This window comes from Dasypus novemcinctus, chromosome 2 (assembly GCF_030445035.2).
Source record: "Dasypus novemcinctus isolate mDasNov1 chromosome 2, mDasNov1.1.hap2, whole genome shotgun sequence".
NCBI lineage: Eukaryota > Metazoa > Chordata > Mammalia > Cingulata > Dasypodidae > Dasypus > Dasypus novemcinctus.
Window position 1 is genome coordinate 190,507,775 of NC_080674.1, and position 23,877 is coordinate 190,531,651.

The window sequence follows — 23,877 nt, forward strand, 5'->3', positions numbered from 1 at the left end:
TCTTTAAAAATCTGAAGGCACAACTCATAAGTACCAGGAGTATGACCTAGTAGTGAATGTAAATACTATTTTTTAAAAAAGAAGTACCAGGAATTGAACTCAGGACCTCATGCATGTGAAGCATGTGCTCAACCACTGAGCTCCACCCACTCCTGTAAATGCTATTTTGAGGCGTCTGTGACAACTGCCGCGCAGTCTGCAAATGAATGAAACGGGCACAGGTGCTGCGAATCCTGCTGGGGTTTGTTGCCCCCCCCCCCTTTTTTTGGTCCACTTCTGTCGCCACTTCTGTTGTTGTCAGCTGCACGGGAATTTGTGTTTCTTTTTGTTGCATCATCTTGTTGTGTCAGCTCTCCGTGTGTGTGGCGCCATTCCTGGGCAGGCTGCACTTTCTTTCGCGCTGGGCGGCTTTCCTTACGGGGCGCACTCCTTGCATGTGGGGCTCCCTTACACGGGGACACCCTTGCATGGCAGGGCACTCCTTGGGTGCATCAGCACTGCACATGGGCCAGCTCCACTCGGGTCAAGGAGGCCCGGGGTTTGAACCGCGGACCTCCCATGTGGTAGACGGACGCCCTAACCACTGGGCCAAGTCCGCTCCCCAGCCTCCCTTTATAATCTAAGGAAATTCCAAATTTCGGTTAGAGGTTAGTGAAAATAAAGGTGGATTTTTTCTTTTCTCAGCTCAGCTCAGGGGCCTCCTGATTTCTGAGTCCCTGGACTGATCACGGATTAAGAAACCTCGTGGTGAAGGACAAAAGGAGAGGCCACCTCCAAGGGCTGTCCCAGAAAATCTTCAGGAAGGCAAAGAGGAATGGCACACAAAGGGCATTTTCGGGAGTGGGTGTAGCTCACTGGTTGAGCGCCTGCTTCATGTGTATGAGGTCCAGGAAGCAAGAAGAACAGCCTGGGGTTCAGAGACAAGGGGTTCAGAGAGAAGGGGTTCAGAGGCCTGGCCTTGGCTCCGTCTTACCCTGCGAGGTGGTCCCCAGGCTTCATGCGCTGGAGGTTTGAACCCTTGGGCAGCAGCCCTCGCCTGCTGGGAGTGCTCCCCAGGGAGTTTGCCTGGCAGGAGGGACCTGAAGAATTAATTACCGCCAGGCCCCAAAAAGCAGCGGAAAACGGAAAACTGGAAGGCAGCCAGGCAGTGGCGGTTCCTGTTTTCCAAAGGGAGAAAGTTGGGGATGGAGAAGCTACAGCGAAGGGAGGCAGGCCCTGGGGCAGGAGAAACGCATGAATTTTTCCATCCCAGAACGAATGAATGCATGAACTTTGGGACTTCCCTCACTGCCCTCGCATCGCCTGCCCCTACTCCCCCCACCCATTTCAGGATTCAGCCCTCTTTCCCACCCCAGGTCCACCCCCTTCTGGAGGTTTGTTTCTTTGTTTTGCTTTTTCTTTTTAGTTTTAGAATAGCTGCAAATTTACAGAGTCTTCAGTCTCGTTCAGATTAACGTTTTGCACAAGTGTGGTACATTTGTTACAACTGTTGAATCTGTATTCTACTTAGATGATTAGCGGTAGTCCATAGTTTACATTGGGGTTCACGCGTTGCCTTGCACAGGCCTGTGGGTTCCTGGTTTGATTTTCTTTTTTTCAAATTTATTTATTTATCCTCACCCCTGTTGTCTGCTCTCTGTGTCCATTCACTGTGTGCTCTTCCGTGTCCGTTTGCATTCTTGTCAGGTGACACGGGAATCTGTGTTTCTTTTTGTTGCATCATCTTGCTGCATCAGCTCTCCGTGTGTGTGGCGCCATTCCTGGGCAGGCTGCACTTCCTTTTGTGCTGGGCGGCTCTCCTTACGGGGCGCACTCCTTGCACGTGGTGCTCCCCTACGTGGGGGACACCCCTGCGTGGCAGGGCACTCCTTGTGCACATCAGCACTGTGCATGGGCCAGCTCCACACGGACCAGGAGGCCCTGGGCATCGAACCCCGGGCCCCCTAAATGGTAGGTGGACACTCTATCAGTTGAGCCCCATCTGCTTCCCCCTGGTTTGGTTTTCTCTGGGGACGTTCCTTCGCTCCCTGTTTTAGTCGGCTAGTAGCTATAGCTACATACCCAAAATGGGTTGGCTTTTACAGTGGGGGCTTATTATCTTATAAGCTTAGTTCCAAGGCTGAGAAAAATGTCCACATTGAGGTGTCAGGGGACTCTTGTCACGTGGCAGGGCACAACAGCACTGCCTGCTGTCTCCCTTCTCCTCCGGTATCTCACTGTTTTTTAATTAATTAATTAATTTCTCACTACCCCCTCATTGTTTGCACTTGTTGTGTCTGTTCATCTTTCTTGTTTCTTTCGGAGGACTCGGGAACTGAACCCAGGACCTCTGATACGGGAGGGAGGAGCCTAATCACTTGAGCCACCTCTGTTCCCTGCTTTGTGGTGTGTCCTGTGTTTTTCTTCTTGTATCTTTCCTTGCCTCATCTTGTTGCTGCGCCTGCCTGTTGCGTCAGCAACCTGTCCAACTCGTCCTCTTTAGGAGGCTCCAGCAACCTCTGCTCCCTGCTTTGTTGTGTCTCTCACCATGTTTTCCTTCCAGTGTCCCTTGTGTCAGCTTGCCTTGCCTGCCGGTCATGCCAACTTGCTGTCGTCTTTAGGAGGCACCGGAAACTGACCCAGGGACCTCCTGTGTGGTAGGCGGGAGCTCAGTCACTTGAGCCACATCCGCTTCCCTTCCCTGATTCCTGCTGCTGGCTTCCAGGACTTTTTCACCCGGCTTTTGGGGCTCTCGCTCTATCTTTGTGGCTCTCTTTCTCCATCTCTGTCCCATTCATAAAGGACTCCAGGGAGAGCATGAAGACCTGCCCTGGGTCACCCCTACTGAAGTCATCGAGCCCCTGTTCCCACGGGGGCTAGGTTCACACCCACAGGCACGCGTTAGGCTCTAAGGAGATGATTTTTTCTTGGAGTCCACCAACGCCTCAAACTACCACGCTCCCTCGGGGTACAAGGCTGGCAGACCCCGTCCCCTCGGCCAGGCGGTGAGGTTGTGCCCCTGACGGGGCCCCATGGGCTCCCCGCCACCCCCCAACTGCGGCAGTGGGGAGCAGGTGAGATGGCCCAGGGATCTGGAAAGCCCACCTCGGGCCCCTCTACTCGGCCCGTGGACGATCCGCCTTCCGCCCCCACCCCCAGCGGCCAGGGCTGGCTGGTGGCCCCCTCCGCCACTCTTCCCCTCTGGGCTGCCTCCTCAGGTCCCTCCAGACTGCCTTCCAGACCTCACACCTTCCAAGTCCCCACTCCCCCCCCTCCCCCCGGCGGTCCCATTTCTGGCAGAAGCCCTGTGCTCCCCAGACATAGGCGGAAATCCCCCCTCCCCATTCCTGGACCCCCCTCCCACAGCCCCCCCCTCCTCTCCCTCCTCTGCCCTGAAAGCCCCAGGGAGGGACCCGGAGGCAGGATTTGGATGAGCTTCCCAGCCTTTCCTCACCCATAGGCCAGCTCCTTGATTTTTTTTTAAACCAGCTTAATATTCATTGAAATCAACCCACTTTGAAACTTAAATACACTTTTTTTTTTTGGAAAAGTTGTGAGTTAGAACAATCACGCGTACCCTATAGGACTCCCATACATCGTGGAGCACCAACACTTACATTGCTGCGACACATTTGCTGCAGATGATGCAAGGACAACTTCAGAATATGACTGCTCTCTATAGATGTACACTTAATTTTTTTAAAAGCCCTTTAAATCACAACCCAAATGAAAAACGTGTTATCCCTTGCCACAAATAGAAGGCGCCTGTGAAATCACAAGCACACAAAACAAGACAGCAGCCGCCCGAAGTCCCCGAGCAGGGCCCAGTGCCCAGCTCCGAAGTTCATTGGCAAGTAGGTACTTGCTGCCAGTGGCGCCCACCAGGCGGGCAGGAGAACGGAGGCACCCAGTTGCGTGCAGAATGGGGTCCTGTCACTCCCCAGCCCTGCCCGCAGCGGCTGCCCCTGCCTCCCAGCCTCCCCTGCTCCTGGCATAAACACTCGGGCAGGTTCAACTCCCCAGTCCCCTGCCCCGGGCTCCAGCGCTTCCACCGTGGCCTCCCAGATGTGCGCCTGGGGTGGACGCTCAAGGCCAATCCCCAGCGCACTCCCCATCTGAACCCGTCCCCGGGAAGCCTCCCCCACGCGGGGGAGTGGGTGGGACGGGGAGGGCCTCGCAGCCGGGGATGGGAACCTCAGCAGAGGTGGGCCCGGGGGCCTCAATCGCCTGGACCCCTCCCTTAATTATTGGAACCTGCACGGGACCGCGGAGGACGGGGAAAGTCTGCCGCTGAATAAAGGGGTCAGCGCCCAGCAGCGGAGGGCGAGGAGCTGCTGGGCCGTTAGGGACCAGTCACCCCGCGGGCCTGCCTCCCGCCCACGCCGCGCCTGGCAGGAAGCGAGCCCCGCTGGGGGGGGGGGTCACGGCGCTCAACACCCACCGTCCGCGGCTCGTGAACTCCTGAAAAGGTCCCGCGTGTCCGTCTCCTACACACCAGGAGCGCGGCCCCCTTCGCGCCCCCGTGCGCTGAGCTCCTGGGAAGGGAAGTGGCCTGCAGGGCCGGGCAAGGCAGCGGTCACCCGGGAGGGGGCAACGCCGGCTCCAGCCAGGCCCGACCCCCGCACCCCCCAGACCCAGGGGCGGGGGCCTGCGGGCCCGGGAGAAAATGATCGGGATCTGGGGGTGCAGAGGGGATCGTTCTGGAGATAACCATGGACCGGGGGGCTCGAAGCCCACCCCCCGTCCACGCGCGCCGCTTCCACCGCCCGTCCCCCCCGCCCCGCACCAGCCGAGCCCGAGGCCGGGGCCCGCCGGGGGCAGCCCGCGTGGGCGCCGGCCCCCCACCCCGCCCCCTCGCGGCGAGGGCGGCGGCGGCGGGCGCTGCGGCCCCTTTAAATGCGGGCCGCCCCGCCCCGCGCGGCCGACTCCGCCGCGGCCCCAGCTCCAGGCCCGGCCGCGGCTCCCGCCGCCCCAGCCCCGCCCGGCCCCGCCGCGCCCCGCGCCCGCGCCCGCGCCCCGCGCCCCCGCCCGCCGCCGCCGCCGCCGCCCGGCCCCGGGCCCGCCGCGCCACGCCCGCCCCGGGGCCGGGGCCCCCCGCTGCCGCCGCCCCCGGCCCCCGCGCCCCGGGCCATGCGGCCTCGGCCCCGCCGGCGCCCGCCGCGCTCCCGGGGAGATGAGGCTCCGCAGCGGCACCTTCCTCACGCTGCTGCTCTTCTGCCTGTGCGCCCTCCTCTCGCTCTCCTGGTACGCGGCGCTCAGCGGCCAGAAAGGTGAGCCCCCCCCCGCCCGCAGCCCCCCGCCCGGCGCCGCCCCCGGCCCCGCGCCGCCCCCCGCCCCGCGCGCCCCCCGCCCCGCGCGCCCCCGGGCGCCGGCGGCCCGAGCGGGGTCCGGGCAGTGGCCGCGGGGAGGCGGCCGGAAGCCGACGCGGGCGCCCCTTCCCCGTCCGGGCGGCGCGGGAGGACGCCCCTCCCCTCCTCGCGCCCCACTTGTTTGCTGCTGGAATAACCGGCTTCTCCTCCGGCCTGGACCCGGCGGCCGCCCCGGAGCTGTCGCCGGCGCTGCCGGGGCGGAGGCGCGGGGTTCCGGCCTCCGTGGGTTCAGTTATGTCGCTGCCAGGCGGGGTGCGGGGTGGGGCCGCTCCCGCCGGCCAGCCGAGGACCCCCGGAGTTCTCAGAGAGGGGCAGGGACACAAGGTCACAGAGGCGGCCGTGCCCCGGGGGTCCCCAGGGCGCCAGCTGCGGGCACCGGGGCAGGATCCGATCCAGGGTTGCTGAACCAGGCGTGAAGGGACAGCCTGAGTGATCCAGGGACCCCCTCCCCGCATCCAACCCGCACCCTTCCATCCCTCTACTACACCTGTTGTTGGCTGGGGCCCCAGCCCGGGGCTGGCCCTCACAGCTGCCCCACGGCTTCCCTCCTGGAACCTGGATGCCAGGCCAGCCTTTCTGGGCTCACAGCGGGTGGGGACAGGGGTGTGCTGCAGGGACCGTCAGCCGGCCCGGTCCCCAGTAATTTCCGGAGTGTGGTCTGATTGGGCCCCCACCCCCAGCTCGAAGCTTGGGGCAAGCTGGCCAGCACCCTTAGAGATGCTTGGTGCTGGGAGAAGCCGAGTGGGCCTCGGCCCTCAAAGGCCCTTGTCCACCCGGCATGGAGCCCAGGAGGCTCCGGGAAAGCTGCTTCCTTCCTACCTCCTGGACTTCCTGCAGGAGGCCTAAGCGGGATCAGCCTGAGACCAGCTGACCCTCTGTCCCCCCTCCTCCCCCGGCCACCTCCTGCCTCCTCCATCCCCCAGCCCCACACTAACGGAGGGGGCCGAGGAGGAGCTGGAGCCTTCTGAAACTTCTGTGCCCCAGTGGCCGCCCGGGGTCCTGCCAGCCCAGCCTGTGGCCGGCCCGTGTGGGGGGAGGCCAGAGTCAAAGCCCCGGGGGCCCCCAAGAGACTTCGCTAGGGTCGGGTACACGAAGGCAGAGCGAGGACCGAGGCTCAGTGGGTGGCCTACGTCATCCGGGGAGGGTGCTTTGGGCCCTGGGGAGAGCGGCCACGTAAGCAGGCTGGCACGGGGGAGGTGGCACTGGGGCCTGGGACAGAAGGGCTGGTACACAACTGCCCAGGGGCGGGTGGGGGGTAACCCTGAACACCCCATCTGCAGCAGCACACGCCTTCAGCCTCATGTCAAGGACCACCAAGCAGGCCCCCCACCCCACCAGGCCGCCTTGCTCTCCCGAGGAAGGCCAGTCTTTAGGAGAAGGGAAGCGGAGGGAATGCCAGTGGTTCCATCCAGGGCCCACTATACCCGAGGAGGGCTCTGGGTAACGGACGCCCAGGAACCTGTGAGGGGCTGCGTGAGCCTTCTCTGTCAAGGGGCTAAGGCCTGCGGGGCCAGGTCTGGAGAGGCCTCAAGAAAAACCAGCATTATTTGTCTACATGGAATTAGAAATAATTTGATAATTTGATATGTAGAAATGTTCAAAAGTGCAGATGGATGCAATGGTCCTAAATCAGGATTCATCTGCTTTACAGCACTGTATTAGTCAGCTATTGCTACAATAAAGCTGCATAACAAACTAAAAAAAACAAACAAGAAAACCCAGCAATCTGGCTGTTATATGAATCTTGTTGCTTCTGACATGTGCATGAAGCCTGGGGTAAAGCCAGACCAAGCCGGTCCAAGGTCAGATGGGACCCTGGCTTCCAGTTTGCAGCAGGTGGGGTTTCAGGCTAGGGCTGGTCCAGCCGCCAGTTTCTAGAGGAAGGACAGGGGACTCAAAATCTGCAGGAGAGGGAGGAGGTGGGCCAGGAGCCAGAGAGGAAGGGGACACCAGGAAGAAAAGGCAGAGACCAGAGGGCACCCCAGGGTCAAGGTCCAGGCAGGACTCTTAGGTCTTGGCAAGAGGGATGCAAGTTTAGGGCCCAGTCCCCCACTCCAGCCTTGGCCACGTTTGTGAAACAGCCTGGCTCGGGGTCAAACTGTTGTAGCCCTTAAGCAAACACCTACTCTCAAGGCCGTCCCCGTGAGGGCCGGCTCTGGGCCCCATCCCCCAGCTCTCCCCACCCCACCCCCATGTCTGGACTGTCCCCTCCCCTAGACCTGACCCAAGTTCACGCACACCAGGCAGCCTGAACTGCAGGCTGGACTCCCGGGAGGATGCAAATCCTAGAGAGGAGGCGCACAGCTGACGCTCCCTCTGCCTCCGCCGTGCTCCACCTGCAGACAGCCAGCGGCTGGATTCAGGAGCCGTGCGGGTGGAGGAGCTGGCACCTGCCCCTCTGAGCCTGGCTGTTCACCCTTGCCTACGGCCAAGGCACAAGGATCCTGCAGCAGCTTGGCTCCTGATCGGGAGGGGCAGCCAAGAGGGAACCAGGGTGAAGACTGGTTTGTGGGCCTTGGGGTGTCCTGATGGCAAAGCCACTGGGGAACGGGGAGAGAATGCCTCCAGGCCCCCCTCCTGCAGCGTAGCTTCTAAGAGAGTGCCCACAACTGCGGGTCTTCCCCGGGGCCAGCTCCACCCAGGGCCACCCCCCCCCACCCCCCAAGGGAGGGAGAACTGAGGTTCCTTGAGCCCCTGCTCCTGGGAACCTCTGCCCTGCCCAGCCCAGCGAGACCAGGGGCTACCAGGCCCTTTGCTGGCCCCCGCACCCTTCATTCCGGCGCCCCAGCCACATGCAGGCTGCCGGGCGCCAGGAGGGCCTGGCAGAGCCCACGCGCCAGGCCCAGCCCCCAGGAAGGCAGGCACAGAGTTGGGTTTCTGGCGCGGACGGCCAAAGACCGAGTGGGCCCGGGACCAGGGAAGCCAGGGCTGGGGTCAAGCAGCAGGGTGGGAGCAGGGACGGATCTGCTGTGGGGGAGGGCCTGCAGTGTTCAGGAAATGACCCAGAGGCCGGTGTGCACTTGGCCGTGGTCCTGACTTTTTGCGCACGCAGCTGTGGGGGAGTAGCCTTCCAGCCCCCGCTGCTGCCTGGGGGCTGTGAACCTACCCGGGAGCAAAGAATGGAAGCGCCGCCTGGGGATGGGTGGGGAGGGGGCTTCTAGAGGCTTCCTCGGTGTGGGCAGGAGCCAGGCTCTGGCACCCCAAGGGCCCAACACCTTCGAATAAATAGGACCTGTGGGTGGTTGGAGGAGGCCCTGGGGAAGCGAAACCAGCGGTAGGGAGTGGCCCGGGTGACAGGGCAGCAGCAGTGCCCACCACTGCCCACCCAGCCTGTCCACCTGGGGCTCCTTAAAGAGCAGAAAAGGACACGGGGGCATTTTGGGGACAGTGGCAGAGTCAGAGGTGGGCGAGCCCTTCTCGTTCCCCTCCTCCCCTCCTGGGAGTGACCGTGGTCCCCGGGCTGCCCCAGCAGGGACTCCGCCCACCAGTGGGCACCGGGTGGGGACACACCTGCCAGGTCCCTCCCACGGGGCTCAGGGATCTCAGCACCCCCAGCCCCCTGTTCGGCTGCGAGAGGAGGGCCCTTCCCGAGCCTGGCTACCACCTGTGCTGGGCTGGTGAGCGGTGGGGGTGGGGTGGGGGTGGCCGGGTTCTTGGCTCAAGGGGTCAGGTTTCCAGGGTAACCCGGCCTCTCGCAGCCACGCGGCCCTGGAGCCTCAGGGATCCTGTAACCTGACTCCTCTCCTCCCCTCGCAGGGCCGACCCGTGCTCGGCGGGGGCAGGGTGTGGGGAGGCTTGGGGGAGGGGGCCTCTGGGTGAGGAGCTGCACCTGCTTGGGTTTGAGGGATGGGGTGCCCCTGGGAGGATGCCTTTGGTTTCCCTTCCTGTCCAACTCCCACCCCCAGCACGCTCCCCCCACCCCCCTCCCGGCCGTCTCCAACTTCTCCCTCCCACCTCCCACCACCCAGGACCTAGTCCTCTGCCCCTGCTGCAGAAGGGGGGCGTGTCCGGGCTTTGCCTGGGTGCTGGCTTTTGGTGCACACCGCCACGACGGAGGGGAAGCAAAGCCCTCTCAGAGCCCACAGGCCATCAGGGGGGCTGAGAACCTTGGGGGGATCAAAGAATGGAAGGGCTGCCTGGGAGGATGGGAGGGGGGCTTCCTAGACGCAAAGGCTTTGAAACTAAACCTTAAAGGCTGAGGACCTACGTTTGCATCAGGCCCAGAAAAGAAAAGGGAGTCCCCAGCAGAAGACACAGCATGTGCAAAGAACATCGAGATTGGATAAGGAAGAGGAATTGCGTGGGATGGCCGAGAAAGGAGGCAAAAGGGAGAGTCAGAAAGGCCTCGGGTGCAGAGCGCTGGCGGGAGGCTGTTTATCTCATTGTGGCTCTTGCGGGAATGGCTGACTCCTGCTAGACTAGCAGAGCCAGGTGCTTGGCGCCCCGGGGACCTCTCTCAGTGCCACGCAGTCCCCTGGGCATCCTGCTGGGGGCGGGGGTGGGGGTGGTGAGGACACCACCTGCCCCACCTGTGCGCTGCCCGCAGAGCGTAGTCTTGGCTGCTCCTGGCTGACCCCCACGCCCATGGCCCAGCGGGAAGTTCCGAGCCGGGTCTCAGACCCCTTGAGATGGCCCAGCCTAGCACTGGTCTCTGGAGGCAGCCGTCAGATCCCCGGGCCCCTCTCTGCCCCGGATCCACTAGTCTCGGCACTCCCTTCACTTATCTGAGACACAGGGACAGCAGCCCATCCCACCCCGCAGTGGATGGGACACCAAAAGATAACTCAGAGCTCGATGTCCACTGTATAATGAGCACCCAGTGATAGCGATGAAGGACGGACAGCCCCGTGCACACTGTCAGATGCTCCCGGAGGCTGCAGGAGTCCAGGGAGGCGCCGGGCCTTGGAGATGGGGAGGGTGGTCAGAGTTCAGAAGGGGTGGCCCCCTGGAGGAAAGAGCAGACCCTGTGTTCTGGATAAGACACACGTGGTCCACCCTCCCTGGAAGGAGCTGGCGCTGCCAGGAGGAGCAGAGGGGGCTCCCGCTAAATATGCCTCCTCCAAGGAGAAAATAACCCAGGTGGGACCACCGGAGGCAGGCCAGTCCCCCTAGTGGGGCTTTTCTCCCTCCAGAGCCAGGGTGGGTGTGACTTTCGAGTGATCCTTCTGCAACCCCGAATACACGCGTGGATACACAGTGGGGTACGCACGAGAACAGAGGTAGATGGGCCGTCGGGCTGTCGCCAGATGGCCACTTTGATGTGCGTGGGGCACAGGGTTGGCTCCACGCCGCCCCCTGGTGACGGCGTGCGCGCCGCCCGCAGGAGACGTGGTGGACGTGTACCAGCGGGAGTTCCTGGCGCTGCGCGACCGGTTGCACGCGGCTGAGCAGGAGAGCCTCAAGCGCTCCAAGGAGCTCAACTTGGTGCTGGACGAGATCAAGAGGGCGGTGTCGGAGAGGCAGGCGCTGCGCGGCGGAGACGGCAATCGCACCTGGAGCCGCCTCGCAGGTGAGCGCCGGGCGGCACGCGAAGTGGAAGGGGCGTCGCGCCCTGGGGGACGCGGGCCGGGCCATTCCGCGCTGTCCGACCGGCCCCGTTCCCCACCCCCCCAGAGGACCCGCGGCTGAAGCCGTGGAACGGCTCCCACAAGCACGTGCTGCACCTGCCCACCGTCTTCCACCACCTCCCGCACCTGCTGGCCAAGGAGAGCAGCCTGCAGCCCGCGGTGCGCGTGGGCCAGGGCCGCACCGGAGGTAGGAGGCGGGGCGGGCCCGGGGGGCGGGGCCTGACGGGGGCGGGCCGGGCAGTGGGCGGGGCGCCGACAGGGCGGGGCGGGCCCGGGCAGTGGGCGGGGCGCCGACGGGGCGGGGCGGGGCCTGGCGGGCCAGGGGCCCGAGCAGTGGGCGGGGCGCCGACAGGGCGGGGCGGGGCCTGGCAGGCCGGGGGCCGGGCAGTGGGCGGGGCGCCGACGGGGTGGGGCGGGGGCTCGGGCAGTGGGCGGGGCTGGGGCCGGGCCCTGGCAGTGGGCGTGGCCCCGACGGGGCGGAGCAGTAGGCGTGGCCCCGACGGGGCGGGGCGGGGGCGGGCCCGGCGGGCTCCGGGCGCAGTGCCACCCCTCCGCGCCCTTGCAGTGTCGGTGGTGATGGGCCTCCCCAGCGTGCGGCGCGAGGTGCACTCGTACCTGACCGACACGCTGCACTCGCTCATCTCCGAGCTGAGCCCGCAGGAGAAGGAGGACTCGGTCATCGTGGTGCTGATCGCCGAGGCGAGTGCGCGGGGGGCCCGGGGGTGCGGGGCGGACACTTAGGGAGAGACGCATCCGGCGCCAGATAACCGAAAGGAGAAACAAAGCTCACAAAGCTCCCAGACGTCCGACCCTCGGGTTCATTCACAAACCGATCCCGGCGCTTTAGCGGCCCCTGGTGGCCCCGCCTGGTCCAGCTCTGCGCCCACCCACCACGGGTTTTTTCTGAGGCACCCGTGGTCCCCAGAGACCCAGGTCCTGCCCTCCCTAGACCCTGGCGTGGGGGGCTCGCCCCGTGGGTCGGGGGTCTCCGCAGACTGCACCTCTGCCCCAACCCTGTCTTCCCAGGCCGTTTGGGGTGGCGGGCGGCTTAGAGTACTTGGTCTCCCCGTAGACTGACCCCCAGTACACCTCGGTGGTGACAGAGAACATCAAGGCCTTGTGAGTACCCATGGCCCCCCCAGGCTGCTGGAGGGGGGCTCTCTGCCCGAGGATGGGCAGGCGGGTGTCTGCCTCCCCCATAAGACAGTGCCTTCCCTTGCTGGGGTGGGGGGGATACTCCCGTTGGTTGAAAAGGGGTGGGTGTAGAGGTGGCGCAGCCCCTGTCTGGAATGGTGTGGGGGAGTGTCTGCCCCGGGAGCCCCGGAAAAGGCTCGGGGCCTGGCTGGCTTGGCCCCACCTCCTTCAGCCCCTGGAGGCTGCACACCCACCCGCCTCCCTGTCCGCAGGTTCCCCACGGAGATCCATTCCGGGCTCCTGGAGGTCATCTCCCCTTCCCCCCACTTCTACCCTGACTTCTCTCGCCTCCGCGAGTCCTTCGGCGACCCCAAAGAGAGAGTCAGGTACTGGCGCTCCCCCCTCCCCCAGCAGCCCGCCCACTGACGTCTCCCGACGGCCCTGCGGTGCCTACGTCTCCCCACTGGAGGACCCCTGCGTGGTGGGGCCAGGTCCCTCCTGGGCAGTGGCCTCCGAGAAGCCCCCCCCCACGCCGGGCCAGGTGCTGGGAGCCCCTCTGGAGGGAGAGGGGCCCCGTGAGGTCTGAGCCCCTGGGGCCCTTGGCCCCTGGCCCCCCGACAGGTGGAGGACCAAACAGAACCTCGATTACTGCTTCCTCATGATGTACGCGCAGTCCAAAGGCATCTACTACGTGCAGGTCAGTGCTGACCCCGGGGCCTTCCCGGCCCTGTCCCCATGCCTGGCCCCTGGGCCTTCCCGCCCCGTCCCCATGCCTCGCCCTCGGGCCTTCCCGGGCAGTCCTGGCCTTCCCGGCCCCGCACCCGGGCCTTCCTGGCCCCGCCCCCGGCCTCCCCGGCCCCGCCCCCGGGCTTCCCGGCCCCGCCCCCCGGGCTTCCCGGCCCCGCCCCCGGCCTTCCCGGCCCCGCCCCCGGGCTTCCCGGCCCCGCCCCTGGTCTTCCCAGCCCCGCCCCCGGCCTCCCCGGGTCCTGGCCGCCGCTGAGCCCCGCCCCCGGCCTCCCCGGCCCCGCCCCCGGCCTTCCCGGCCCCGCCCCCGGCCTTCCCGGCCCGGCCTCCCCGGCCTTCCCGGCCCTGCCCCCCGCCTCCCCAGGCCCGCCCCCGGCCTCCCCGGGCCCGCCCCCGGCCTTCCCGGCCCCGCCTCCGGCCTCCCCGGCCCCGCCCCCCGGGCTTCCCGGCCCCGCCCCTGGCCTCCCCGGGTCCTGGCCGCCGCTGAGCCCCGCCCCCGGCCTCCCCGGGCCCGCCCCCGGCCTTCCCGGCCCCACCCCCGGCCTCCCCGGCCCCGCCCCCGGCCTCCCCGGCCCCGCCCCCGGCCTCCCTGGCCCCGCCCCCGGCCTTCCCGGCCCCGCCTCCGGCCTCCCCGGCCCCGCCCCCGGCCTCCCCGGGCCCGCCCCCGGCCTCCCCGGGCCCGCCCCCCGGGCTTCCAGGCCCCGCCCCCGGCCTTCCCGGCCCCGCCCCCGGCCTCCCCGGGCCCGCCCCCGGCCTCCCCGGGCCCTGGCCGCGCTGAGCCCGCCCGCCCGCGCAGCTGGAGGACGACATCATCGCCAAGCCCAACTACCTGAGCACCATGAAGAACTTCGCGCTGCAGCAGCCCTCGGAGGACTGGATGATCCTCGAGTTCTCCCAGCTCGGCTTCATCGGTGCGCGCCCCGCGCCCCGCCCGGGCCCCCTCACCCCCAGGCAGGGGCACGCGCGACCCCCAGCCTCGGCGGGGGCCACGGCTGCAGCCCCCCGGCCCGCCCCTCGCCTTCCTCCCCGGCCTGGTGGTCGGGGTCCACCAGCCCCACCCGGCCCCTGGGGCCCGCACCTGCCCGCTCTGGGCTGCTTGGTACATCCCCCCCCCACCCCCCAGGGAAGATGTTCAAGTCCCTGGACCTGAGTCTGATCGTGGAGTTCATCCTCATGTTCTACCGCGATAAGCCCATCGACTGGCTGCTGGACCACATCCTGTGGGTGAAGGTCTGCAACCCCGAGAAGGACGCGGTAAGCGGGGGGCGGCGCGGGGGGCCGCCGCCCGGGCTGGAGCACGGCCCGTGTCCTCTGTCGGGTGCCGCGGAGGGGGGCCCCGCCGCCCCCGGGGAGCCCTGCCCGGGAGGCGGGAGGAGCTCGAGGTGTCGCTCCGTCCGCAGAAGCACTGCGACCGCCAGAAGGCCAACCTGCGGGTCCGCTTCAAGCCCTCCCTCTTCCAGCACGTGGGCACCCACTCCTCGCTGGCCGGCAAGATCCAGAAGCTGAAGGTGGGCCGCGCCCGCCGCCCGCTCCCCACGCGTGTCCAGGCCGAGCCCGGGCTGGGGCGGGGGCAGGGGCCCCTCGCCCACGCTAGGACCTGGCTGTCCCCCCCCCCCCACGGCGGCAGGACAAGGACTTCGGGAAGCAGGCGCTGCGGAAGGAGCACGTGAACCCCCCGGCCGAGGTGAGCACGAGCCTCAAGACGTACCAGCACTTCTCGCTGGAGAAGGCCTACCTGCGCGAGGACTTCTTCTGGGCCTTCACGCCGGCCGCCGGCGACTTCATCCGCTTCCGCTTCTTCCAGCCGCTGCGCCTGGAGCGGTCAGTGCCGGCGCCCCCCCCCCCCCGGGGCAGGGCGGAACACGGGGGGCTGACCGCACCCCCAGCTTCGTGGGCCTTTAGGCGCTCCCGCCGACACATTACCGAACCTCACCCACCGTGCCTCAGTTTCCCTATCTAAAACAGGGGACTCCCCTAGGAGCTCAGTAACGTTATTTGCCGCCCCCGTTCCCGTGAGCGAGAACCGGTGGCGCCCAGCGCAGCCCACCAGCTGCCCACGGCAGGGCCCAGCCTCCCCCTACACCCTGGGCCCGGCCCGGCCTGGGGGCGCTTCCCCCCCTCACCAGCCCCAGCTCACCAGCCCCGCGGGCCGCAGGTTCTTCTTCCGCAGTGGGAACATCGAGCACCCGGAGGACAAGCTCTTCAACACGTCGGTGGAAGTGCTGCCCTTCGACGTGAGTGCGGTGGGAGGGGGCGTGCCCTGAGGCCCAGCCCTCCCCCGGCCCGGTGGTCCAATCCCTGGCTTGTGCCCCCCAGAACCCCCAGTCCGACAAAGAGGCTCTGCAGGAGGGCCGAGCGGCCACTCTGCGGTACCCACGGAGCCCTGACGGCTACCTCCAGATCGGTGAGTGGGGGCGGGCCAGGCGGGGCGGGGGGCTGGGCGCAGCAGGCAGGACCCGCCCGGCCTGGGGTGTCCCGGCACCCTCTCCACCCTGCCCTCCTCTCCCAGGCTCCTTCTACAAAGGTGTGGCGGAGGGTGAGGTGGACCCGGCCTTCGGGCCCCTGGAAGCGCTGCGCCTCTCCATCCAGACAGACTCGCCCGTGTGGGTCATTCTGAGCGAGGTGAGGCAGGGCAGCGGGAGCTGGGCACGTGCCAGCGGCTGCGCGACCCCCCACTCCCCACCTCCTGACGCCGAGCTGCCTTCTTCCAGATCTTCCTGAAAAAGGCCGACTAAGTGGCGCGCTTCTGCCAGTGTGCCACCCACTGGCTCTGGGGACCCCACCCAAGGGATCGGGGATGTCGTCGCGGCTGCCCCCGGAGGACCAGGCGCCGCAGCCCCAGCCCGGAGGCTCCCCTGCCTAGTGCACGGGCCCCGGGGCCGGCCTGGGGTCCACCGCTGGCCCGGAGGCCCCCAGGAGCTGGTGCTGTCCCGCTCCCCGGGCCGCGGGGAGGAGGCAGGCGGCCCCCACACTGTGCCTGAGGGCCGGCCCGCGCCGCCCGGAACCGTTCGCACCCGGCCAGCTGGAGCCAGGCCGTTTTCCAAGAGCTTTTTGGGTTGGTTTTCCCGGGCGCCAGGCGTCTCCGGCGCGAACACTGGAATGCATCTACTACTTTCTGTGCGGTGTTTTTTATCCTTGGATACATTTGATTTTTTTTCACCTAAGTCCCCATATACTTCTCCAAGAGCGTGACTTGTAATAAAGGGTTAATGAAGCGCGGGCGTCCCAGGTGCGCGCTGCGGGCTCCCGGCGCGGCTGGCGCGCTCCCGGGGTAGAACGCGGGATCCGGAGCTGCTGAGCGAACCGCGGCGGGAAGGGGCATTCGGGGTGGGGGCGGCCCTGCGGGGGTTCCGCGGGTGGCCTCAGGGGCTGTGAGCAGAGCCAGGAAAGGATCCAGTCGCAGGGTCGGCGCCCAGTCGTCTCCCAGGCTCGCCTTGGGTCCCGTCCTCCCGCTGCTGAGCGCCTACCCCTGCCGCCTCCGGGAAGCCCTCCCGGCCGCTCCGGCCCCCTGGCTGAGCCAATTCAGGCCCCACCGCCCGCGGCGCGCGACTCCCTCCGACCCAGAGAACACATGCAAGGTCAAGTCCAGGGGAAGTTTAATGATAGACAGCGGCCTGCACAGGTGCGCACTCTTCCCCCGTCGTCCGGGAGGCTCCGGCTCGTCCCCAGCCCGGCGGTGCTGTGTCCTCTGTCTCAGGCCCCGGGCAGCAGCGTCCGGAGCCGCCCGAGGCGCGCGGCGGGGACGAAGTGGCCGAGGAGGCCGAGCGCCGCCAGCGCCACCAGCAGCCAGATGGCGCGCGCGCTCGCGTACAGCGGGGACAGCCTGGGGGCGGTGCGCAGCGGCTCGGGCACCAGCCCCGAGCAGAGCTTGTCCCCCAGAAGGGACCCGCGCCCACTGACCGCCTGGTCCTCGCCCGCCCCGCCGTCCCCCGCTTTCCCGCCCGGGAACCCAGACCCGCGTCTCACCTGTGCTGCGGGCAGCGCGCGTAGCCCTGGAAGTAGCGGAGGCGCGCGAACAGGTAGACCAGGCCGCACAGGGCCGCCGCCCCTGCGGGGGGGAGGAGGCGGGCGGCCGAGCTGAGCGCGCCCCGGCCGCGGGGACCCGCCCGGCCCCGGGGCGCGCGCCCCCGCCTCCCCCCGGGTACGAACCTTCGTGAAAGAAGATGCCGGCGACCCAGAGCGTGGCGAGGAAGAGCGGGAAGTACTCGCTGCAGTTCACCCTGCGGCGAGGTGGGGGTTGGGGTGCGGGTGAGGGCGGGGTGGGGCCTCGGGCACCCCGCCGCGCCCCCGCGCCCGGTCCGCGCCCGCGCCTCACTGCGCTCGGTAGACGCGCTGGAACTCGGGTGGACCCGTGGTGGTCGGCGGCGGCACGTGGAAGGCCCTGCGCGCCGAGATCACCTGCAGGGAGAAGTAGACTGGGGGTGCGGGGGTGCGGGGGTGGACGCACCCGAGTCAGGTCTGGAGGCCCGCACCGCCGCCTCGCAGCCCATCCCCGCGGCCCCCGCCTTCCATCTGGCCCCGCACCTGCCCCGTTCCCTTCCCTTCTCCACGCTGAATTCATCACGACTCTCAAGACCTTGCGGGGGGGGGGGGGGGGGGGCCTCCCGCCGGCCCGCGTCTCCGGGCCAACTGGGTCCCCCGTGGCCCCGTTGCTCCCTGGGGGGCAGGGAGCCCCCGGCCCGGCAAGTGTACAGGGGGAGGGGTGATGCGAGCACCGGGACACCTGCCCACGGGAGAGGCCACACAGGACTTTGCACGAGAATCATTTGACTTGCAAATCACAGGCAAATGCACAGCGTGGACTCTCCAGGGGCGTGGACCTTGCCTTTGGGGTCCCTGGACAGGAAGTGCCACTAGGGCCTCAGGTCAGAGCTGCTGGGCCCTCGAGGTGCAGGGGGAGCACATACCCTGCGGCTAAAAGCCCTGGGTCCCGCCCTGTGGAGCCCACCAGAAGGGATCTCCAGGGTTCCAACTTGAATTCCTGGGATCCAAAAACCGTGGCATGGCTCCTGCCTCCATTTCCTTGTTCTGCTGTCCTGGACCCTGGCCTAAAGGTGACACTCCCCCCCCCCCAACCTACACAGGTGACTGCAGCTGGGACTCCCCTGGTCAGCCCCAGGGTCCCGAGGCCCTGCCACCCTCCATGCCAGCATGGGTGGGTGCAGAGGGTGGACTGGCCCTAGAAGGTTCTCTGCAAGCCAGGCCAGGTCCCCCCACCACACACCTCAGCCTTTGGGACCAGGCCTTCGGACACACCCATCCCAGGTGCGCCGTAGGGGCCGGGGGTGGGGTGGGGTGATGGCCATGACCGCAGCTGGTAGGACTTGGAGGCAGGACCCTGTCCGGGCGGCGGACCAGGTTTGCTAGCGCAGCAAGCCCAAGTCTGTCTGCCTGCTCAGCCCCTCCCGGCTCCCCACCCCAGGCTGTGCCTTGTCCTGTCCCGTGGGGTGACGGTGCCCCAAGCAGCAGGGATCGCTGGCCCACAGCTGTGTCCACCAGGGCCAGTCCGAGGAGGCCACCGCATAGGTGACTGTGGGTGTGGACGCGGTAGAGGTTGTGGCGAGAGCGCCAACCTCGCCTGCTGCCACATGGCCCCAGCCCGGAAAGAGCGTCCTACAGGGGCATCTGGGGAAGGAGAGCTGGAGAGCACAGGGTGGCCGGAGCAGGGCTGTGCCAGGCCGTGGCTGCCCCGCTTCTGCGCCACCCGCCAGCGCACCCTACATCTTGGTACCCTTCCCCCACCGTCTGACAGGTCCCCTACAGCCCCTCCTGCCTCCCTGAATCCCCCTCTCCAGCTCCAGGGATCCCCCTGCTGGCCAAGGGGACTCCCCCTCCTTCCCCCAAACCAGGCACCCGGCCTGTCCCCCTCGATCGTCCCTCAGGGCCACGGCCTGTGTCCACTCAGCTGCTGACCACTTGGTGAGCTCCCCGTCCACCACTCGCAGCCTCGGACCCCGGGCCAGCGTTCCCGGGGTTCGCCCTGCACACGCCCCTCAGGCTTCCCTCCTCCCAGCTCCAGGGGAAAATGCGAGTCCCTCACCTGGGGCTCGGACCTGGGGGCACCCCAGCCTCCCGCGGGGCCGCCGAACCTTGGCCCTTGGCGCCGGGCTAACCCCCCACCCCTGCCCCTCAGCTTCCTCCCCGGGGCCTGCTGGACAGAAAGCCAACAGCAGGAGCTGAGCCCACCCCGCCTGCCAGCCAGGAGGCAGCCCACCTTGGAGCAGGACTCCCAGGAGGGTGACGGTGGCCAGCAGAGCCACGTCCTCTTTCATGGCGCCGGCAGCTCCAGCGGGTCCGGGGGGACAGCGAGCTACAGAGCTCCTGTGAGCCCAGAAAGCTGCCGGGAGGCTGGGCTGGGGGAGGACAATCGGCCTCGGCGCTTTCCCCGCCCCTTCTCTGTGGCGGTGGCGGGGGAGGAAAGGGTGAGGGGTGTGACCATGGCCAAGCAGACCTGACCAGCGGGCGGAAACCGGGGCCAGACAGCGCTGGACAGGGAGGGCAGCAGCTGGGGACAGCCCGGCCACTTCTTCCCGGGCGTTCTGGGCTGGCAGAGCCCGAGCCTGTCCACTCAGGGTCCCTCGGCCGCGGGGTGTCCCCAGGCTGCCCCGGGGCCATCAGCTCCGTGTGCCCCAGCCCCTGCGTTCTCAGCAGCTCCCAGCTCTCGCTTTGTCCCGGGCGCCCTGCAGCCCCCTCCCCCTCCCCTTCGCTCCCAGACCCCTCGCTTTGCCCGCGCCCCCCAGTGGGGCCAGCTCCAAGCCCCGTCCTAGTCACGGCTTCCCTGCGCGCTGGCCACCGCCTCCCAGCCCTCCACCCCCCACCACACTTACGCTCTCTCCTCACCCCCGCCCCCCACGCCACGCTGAGGCAGCCCTCCCCTTGGAAACCTTCCTCGCTCCCCTTCGCCCTGGCGGGGAGTCGGAGCACCCCCAGTCCACCCTGCATCCAGCCGGGTTCTTGCCCCCTTCCAGGAAACCTTCTGGAGCCTTCCGGTCCCACGGCCTCCGTGGGCACTGCGCACACAGGCCAACAGGAGGGGGCTACGGATCCCAGGTAACTGGCCAGACAGACCTACTGGAGTCTGTGCGGCACAGTTCTGGAAGCTTCTTTAGAACTCGGGGACAGGGAGCCTCGAGCAGGGACAGCGACTGCCTGACAGCTGCCAGAGGCCACTTCGTCACCCAGGGGCGGAGCTGAAGTGTCGCCCAAGCCCCAGGACCCGCCGTGCCCAGCACGCCCGCCTGGGCGGCTCGGGCTCCCTAGTGAGTGAGAGCGCCACTTCTCCTTTTGGCTCAAGCTGGTTGGAGGAGGGTTTTGGTCAGACTGAACAGGACACGTGTTGGCGAGGACGTGGGGAAACTGGAGCCGTCGTATGTGGCTGGGGGGAATGTGCAGCCACTGTGGAAAGCAGTCTGGGAGCGCCTCAAAAAGAAAAACAAATAGAAAAAAATTTTAAAATTAAGAAAAAGAATTGCCAGGGGACCCGAGAATTCCACTCTTAGAGATAAACTAAAGGTGGTCACACAAAACCCTGTGCATGAGGCCACAAGACCTGGAAGAGAAGCAGATGCCACTTGTGCCTCGCCACATGGCAGGAGTCCAGGATCGCCAGCAGCCGGCCTCGGGTGAGACAGCGTCTCCGATGATGCCTTGATTTGGACATTTTCACAGCCTCAGAACCATTAGTTTTGTTTTGTTTCAGGGAAGCAGGTGCTCAACCACCGAGAGGAACTACATCTGTTCCCCTCGTCTATCTGCTCACTGTTTGCTCGCCTTCTCCAGGAGGCAGCGGAAACTGAACCCAGGACCTCCCACAGGGGAGGCAAGTGCCCAACACCTGAGCCACATCTGCTCCCTGGCCCCCCAGAAGTTTTTTTCTTTTATACCCCCCCTTGTGACTTGCTTGCTGTCTGCTCTCTGTGTCCATTCGCTGTGCGTTCTCCTGTGTCTGTATTTTTATTTATTCCCCCCGCCTTTACAGCTTGCTTGTTGTCTGCTGTCTGGGTCCACTTGCTGCGCGCTCTTCTGGGTTTTCACCTGCCTCCCTTTTTATTGCGTCACCTTGCTGAGTCGGCTCTCCATGGCGCCCGGGCCAGTGGCTCTCCCCAGCGCGCGGGCAAGCCTGCCTTTCCAAGGAGGCCCCAGGACGCGAACCCAGGGCCCCCCATATGGTAGACGGGGGCCCAGCTGATGGAGCCACAGCCGCTGCCCCCCATAAGCTTTGAACCTGAGAAACCTCCATGATCAAAGCGAAACCATTTCTGGTATATAGTTCCCAGTGGCTGTTAGTAAACTAAGGCAAACGGTTAAAAAAAATGTTACTCAATAACAGTAAAATTTGGGGCCACGATGCAAGGGCGAAATGGCATATTTGGAGATTGAAGAACTCCAGGTCTGAAGGTACGGAGGCGGAGGGGTCCCTGTAGGACCCTGGAAGGGGGTTGTCTGAGCTCTAAAGCGGGTGGCTCCCGGGCAGCCTGGCCGGGCACGTTCATGTCCCCTCCATGTGTTGCCACCTGCCACCTCTGTCAGACGGAAGACTGCCCTCTCCCCCAGCCACTCCCGGCAGGGAAGACGGAGAGGCACGAGGGCTGTGTCTTAGTTGGCCACAGGGCTGCCGATGCAAAGCACCAGAGATGGGTGGACTTGTATAAAGGGCATTTTAATTTAAGGTAAAAGCTTACAGCTCCCAGGCTGTGAAATGCCCAGATGAAAGCACCATCAGAGATGCTTCCTCAGCAAAGTCAGCCACGAGTGATCCTGGGGTCCTGCCACCGGGTGAAGATGGCCACGATCTCTGCCAAGGACCCTGCCTTCGCCTCCAGAATCTTCCATCTCCCGGAGCTCAGCTGCGGGCCCCCCCCGCACAGGGCTTGTCTCCTTCCGGGCCTCCTCCCTCGGTCTTGGCCGCTCCGCTGAGTTCAGCGGTCAGGCACGTGGCTCGCCTCTCCAGCCTTGAGCTGCTCCGTGGGCGCAGCCCCTTGGGGGCTTCGTGCCCTGTCTTTGGCTGCCGGCGATCCTGAGTCCTCTCCCGCACGCCGTGGTCATGGAGGGCAGCGTCCTCTCTCTGTGTCTAGGTCCCCGTTTATCTAAAGCTCCAGGGCTCCAGGAAGAGGGCAGAGACCCAACCTGAGTCGTGCCTCACTGACCCGGCCCCATCCACACAGCCCCCGACCGACAGGCTCGGCTTGGTTCAACAACACAGTCTTCTTCTTTTGGAGATTCACGAAAGAAGTTCAGACTCTCGCAGGTTGCGAGGCAAGGAAGAGCTGAGAGGAGCCAGGGGTGCCGGGTCAAGGCCAGAGCCGGGCGAGGTGGAGCGTGGGCTGGAGGCGGGCACGGATCAGGAGCGAGACCTGCCGTCAGACCTCCGTGCTGATTTCCTCGCCTAGAAAGAGCCGGGTGGTGGTAAGAATGTCAACAGCCCGGCGAGACTGAGGCACCAAGAAGGGGGCGGCGTCGCTTCCATGGCCATCTTGCCCAAAGTGAAGAACTCAGGGCTGGCAGCTCTTGGAGCCTGGCCAGCCTCTCCCCACGCCCACTGCCTCCACCCACCGCCCGGCTCCCCTCACGGCAGCGGGCTGCGTCCCTGGTGGTGGCCGCCGCTGACCGGCGCGGCCGGCCCCACAGCTGGGTGAAGGAACTCCAGAGCCGAACGTGGGCTGCTCAGGGCGCCACCTCCTCTTTCTCCGTATTTCAAAGTACAGTATGGTGGGAAGCGGATGTGGCTCAAGCGATTGGGCTCCCCTCTACATATGGGAGGTCTTGGGTTCGATTCCCGGGGCTTCCCGGTGAAGGCGAGCTGGCCCCCGGGGAGTGCTGGCCCGCACGGTGAGCTGGCTGGAGCAGAGAGCTGGCGCAGCAAGACGACACCACAAAAAGGGACACAGAGGGGAGAGGATGTAGCTCAGTGGTTAAGCATGTACGAGGTCCTGGGCTCAACCCCTGGTACCTCCTAAAAATAATAATAATAAAAAGAGACTCAGAGGAAAGACAATAAGAGATGCAGCAGACCAGGGAGCTGAGGTGGCACAAGAGATTGAGCACCTCTCCCATTCCAGAAGGTCCCAGCATCAGTTCCTGGTACAGCCCAAAGAGAAGCCAAGCTGACACAATAGGACGCACAGTGAATGGACGCAGAGAGCAGACAATGGTGGGTGGGGGTGGGGGAGAAATAAATAAATACATCTTAAAAAGAAAACGCAAAGTATGGTATGGCCCAGTGCAAGGCTGCCCTCCGCCACACACGCACAACTTCCGAGGCTGGGAGTAAATCCATTGTAAACTTTATCTTTCGGGTAGAGGCATCAGAGCTTGCACAAGTTCTCCCGAAAAAGTCAAGATAAATGACATCATCCTGATTGCTCGCAATACCATTGAGAAATTCCTCCCCTGTGACATCCATGGCAGAAAGGCAGACACGCTTGAAGGACCATGTGTTTGCACATTCAGAAAATTCACAATAGTGCTGCCCCGAAGGGTGAGGAAGACTCTCAGGCTGCACCGAAGACTGCAGCATTTACAGGTAACCGACAGTCATCGACGTTGCCAGCAGAATTTAATTATACGTCAAAAATCAGCCTGAACATATCATCCAGACCTAAAATAAAGTTTTCTGGCACTGCTGACATTAAAAATGAATTCCTGAGAAACAGATGTGGCTCAAGCAGTTGAGCTCCTGTCTACCATATAGGAGGTCCAGGGTTCGATGCCCAGGGCCTCCTGGTGAGGGCAAGCTGGCCTGTGTGGCGAGCTGGCCCACACAGAGTGCCGGTCCATGCAGGAGTGCTGGCCGACGCAGAGAGCTGGTCAACAGGATGACGCAACAAGAGACAGAGAGGAAGATGTAGCAGAACAGGGAGCTGAGGTGGCACAAGAGAGTGATCACCTCTCTCCTACTCCGGAAGGTCCCAGGATCGGTTCCGGGAGCCGCCTAATGAGAATACAAGCAGACACAGAAGAACGAAGAGCAAATGGACACGGAGAGCAGACAAATGGGGGGGGGGGAAGGGGGAGAAACAAATAAATCTTTAAAAAAATAAAAATGAATTCCTGGGAAGTGGATGTGGCTCAAGTGATTGAGCTCT

At 65.4% G+C, this 23,877-nt stretch overlaps 2 protein-coding genes across 3 annotated transcripts in view; one reads left to right on the plus strand and one right to left on the minus strand.

The window, feature by feature from the left end:
* Positions 1–5,089: 5,089 nt before the first annotated feature.
* MGAT4B (alpha-1,3-mannosyl-glycoprotein 4-beta-N-acetylglucosaminyltransferase B) lies at positions 5,090–16,008 on the plus strand. Its single transcript, XM_058283297.2, has 15 exons — positions 5,090–5,249; positions 10,672–10,857; positions 10,962–11,102; positions 11,481–11,614; positions 11,988–12,034; positions 12,322–12,435; positions 12,671–12,746; positions 13,590–13,704; positions 13,917–14,047; positions 14,194–14,301; positions 14,421–14,614; positions 14,949–15,027; positions 15,110–15,197; positions 15,303–15,415; positions 15,505–16,008. Exons 1-15 carry the CDS (start codon positions 5,153–5,155, stop codon positions 15,526–15,528), a joined length of 1,647 nt encoding a protein of 548 aa, XP_058139280.1. The 5' UTR covers positions 5,090–5,152; the 3' UTR covers positions 15,529–16,008.
* Positions 16,009–16,372: 364 nt separating this feature from the next.
* LTC4S (leukotriene C4 synthase) overlaps positions 16,373–23,877 on the minus strand; it is a 34,084-nt gene continuing 26,579 nt past the window's right edge. Inside the window, exons 1-6 of one of the 2 annotated variants that reach the window (XM_004467009.5) lie at positions 19,862–19,960; positions 19,008–19,189; positions 17,109–17,208; positions 16,943–17,013; positions 16,760–16,841; positions 16,373–16,616 (exon numbers count right to left, since the gene is read on the minus strand). In XM_004467009.5, coding sequence (XP_004467066.1) covers positions 16,487–16,616; positions 16,760–16,841; positions 16,943–17,013; positions 17,109–17,208; positions 19,008–19,065 — 441 coding nt within the window. In that variant the 5' untranslated portion in view covers positions 19,066–19,189; positions 19,862–19,960 and the 3' untranslated portion in view covers positions 16,373–16,486. Of the gene's footprint in view, positions 16,617–16,759; positions 16,842–16,942; positions 17,014–17,108; positions 17,209–19,007; positions 19,190–19,861; positions 19,961–23,877 lie in introns of those variants that run through there. The other variant, XM_058283307.2, reaches the window with a different exon arrangement.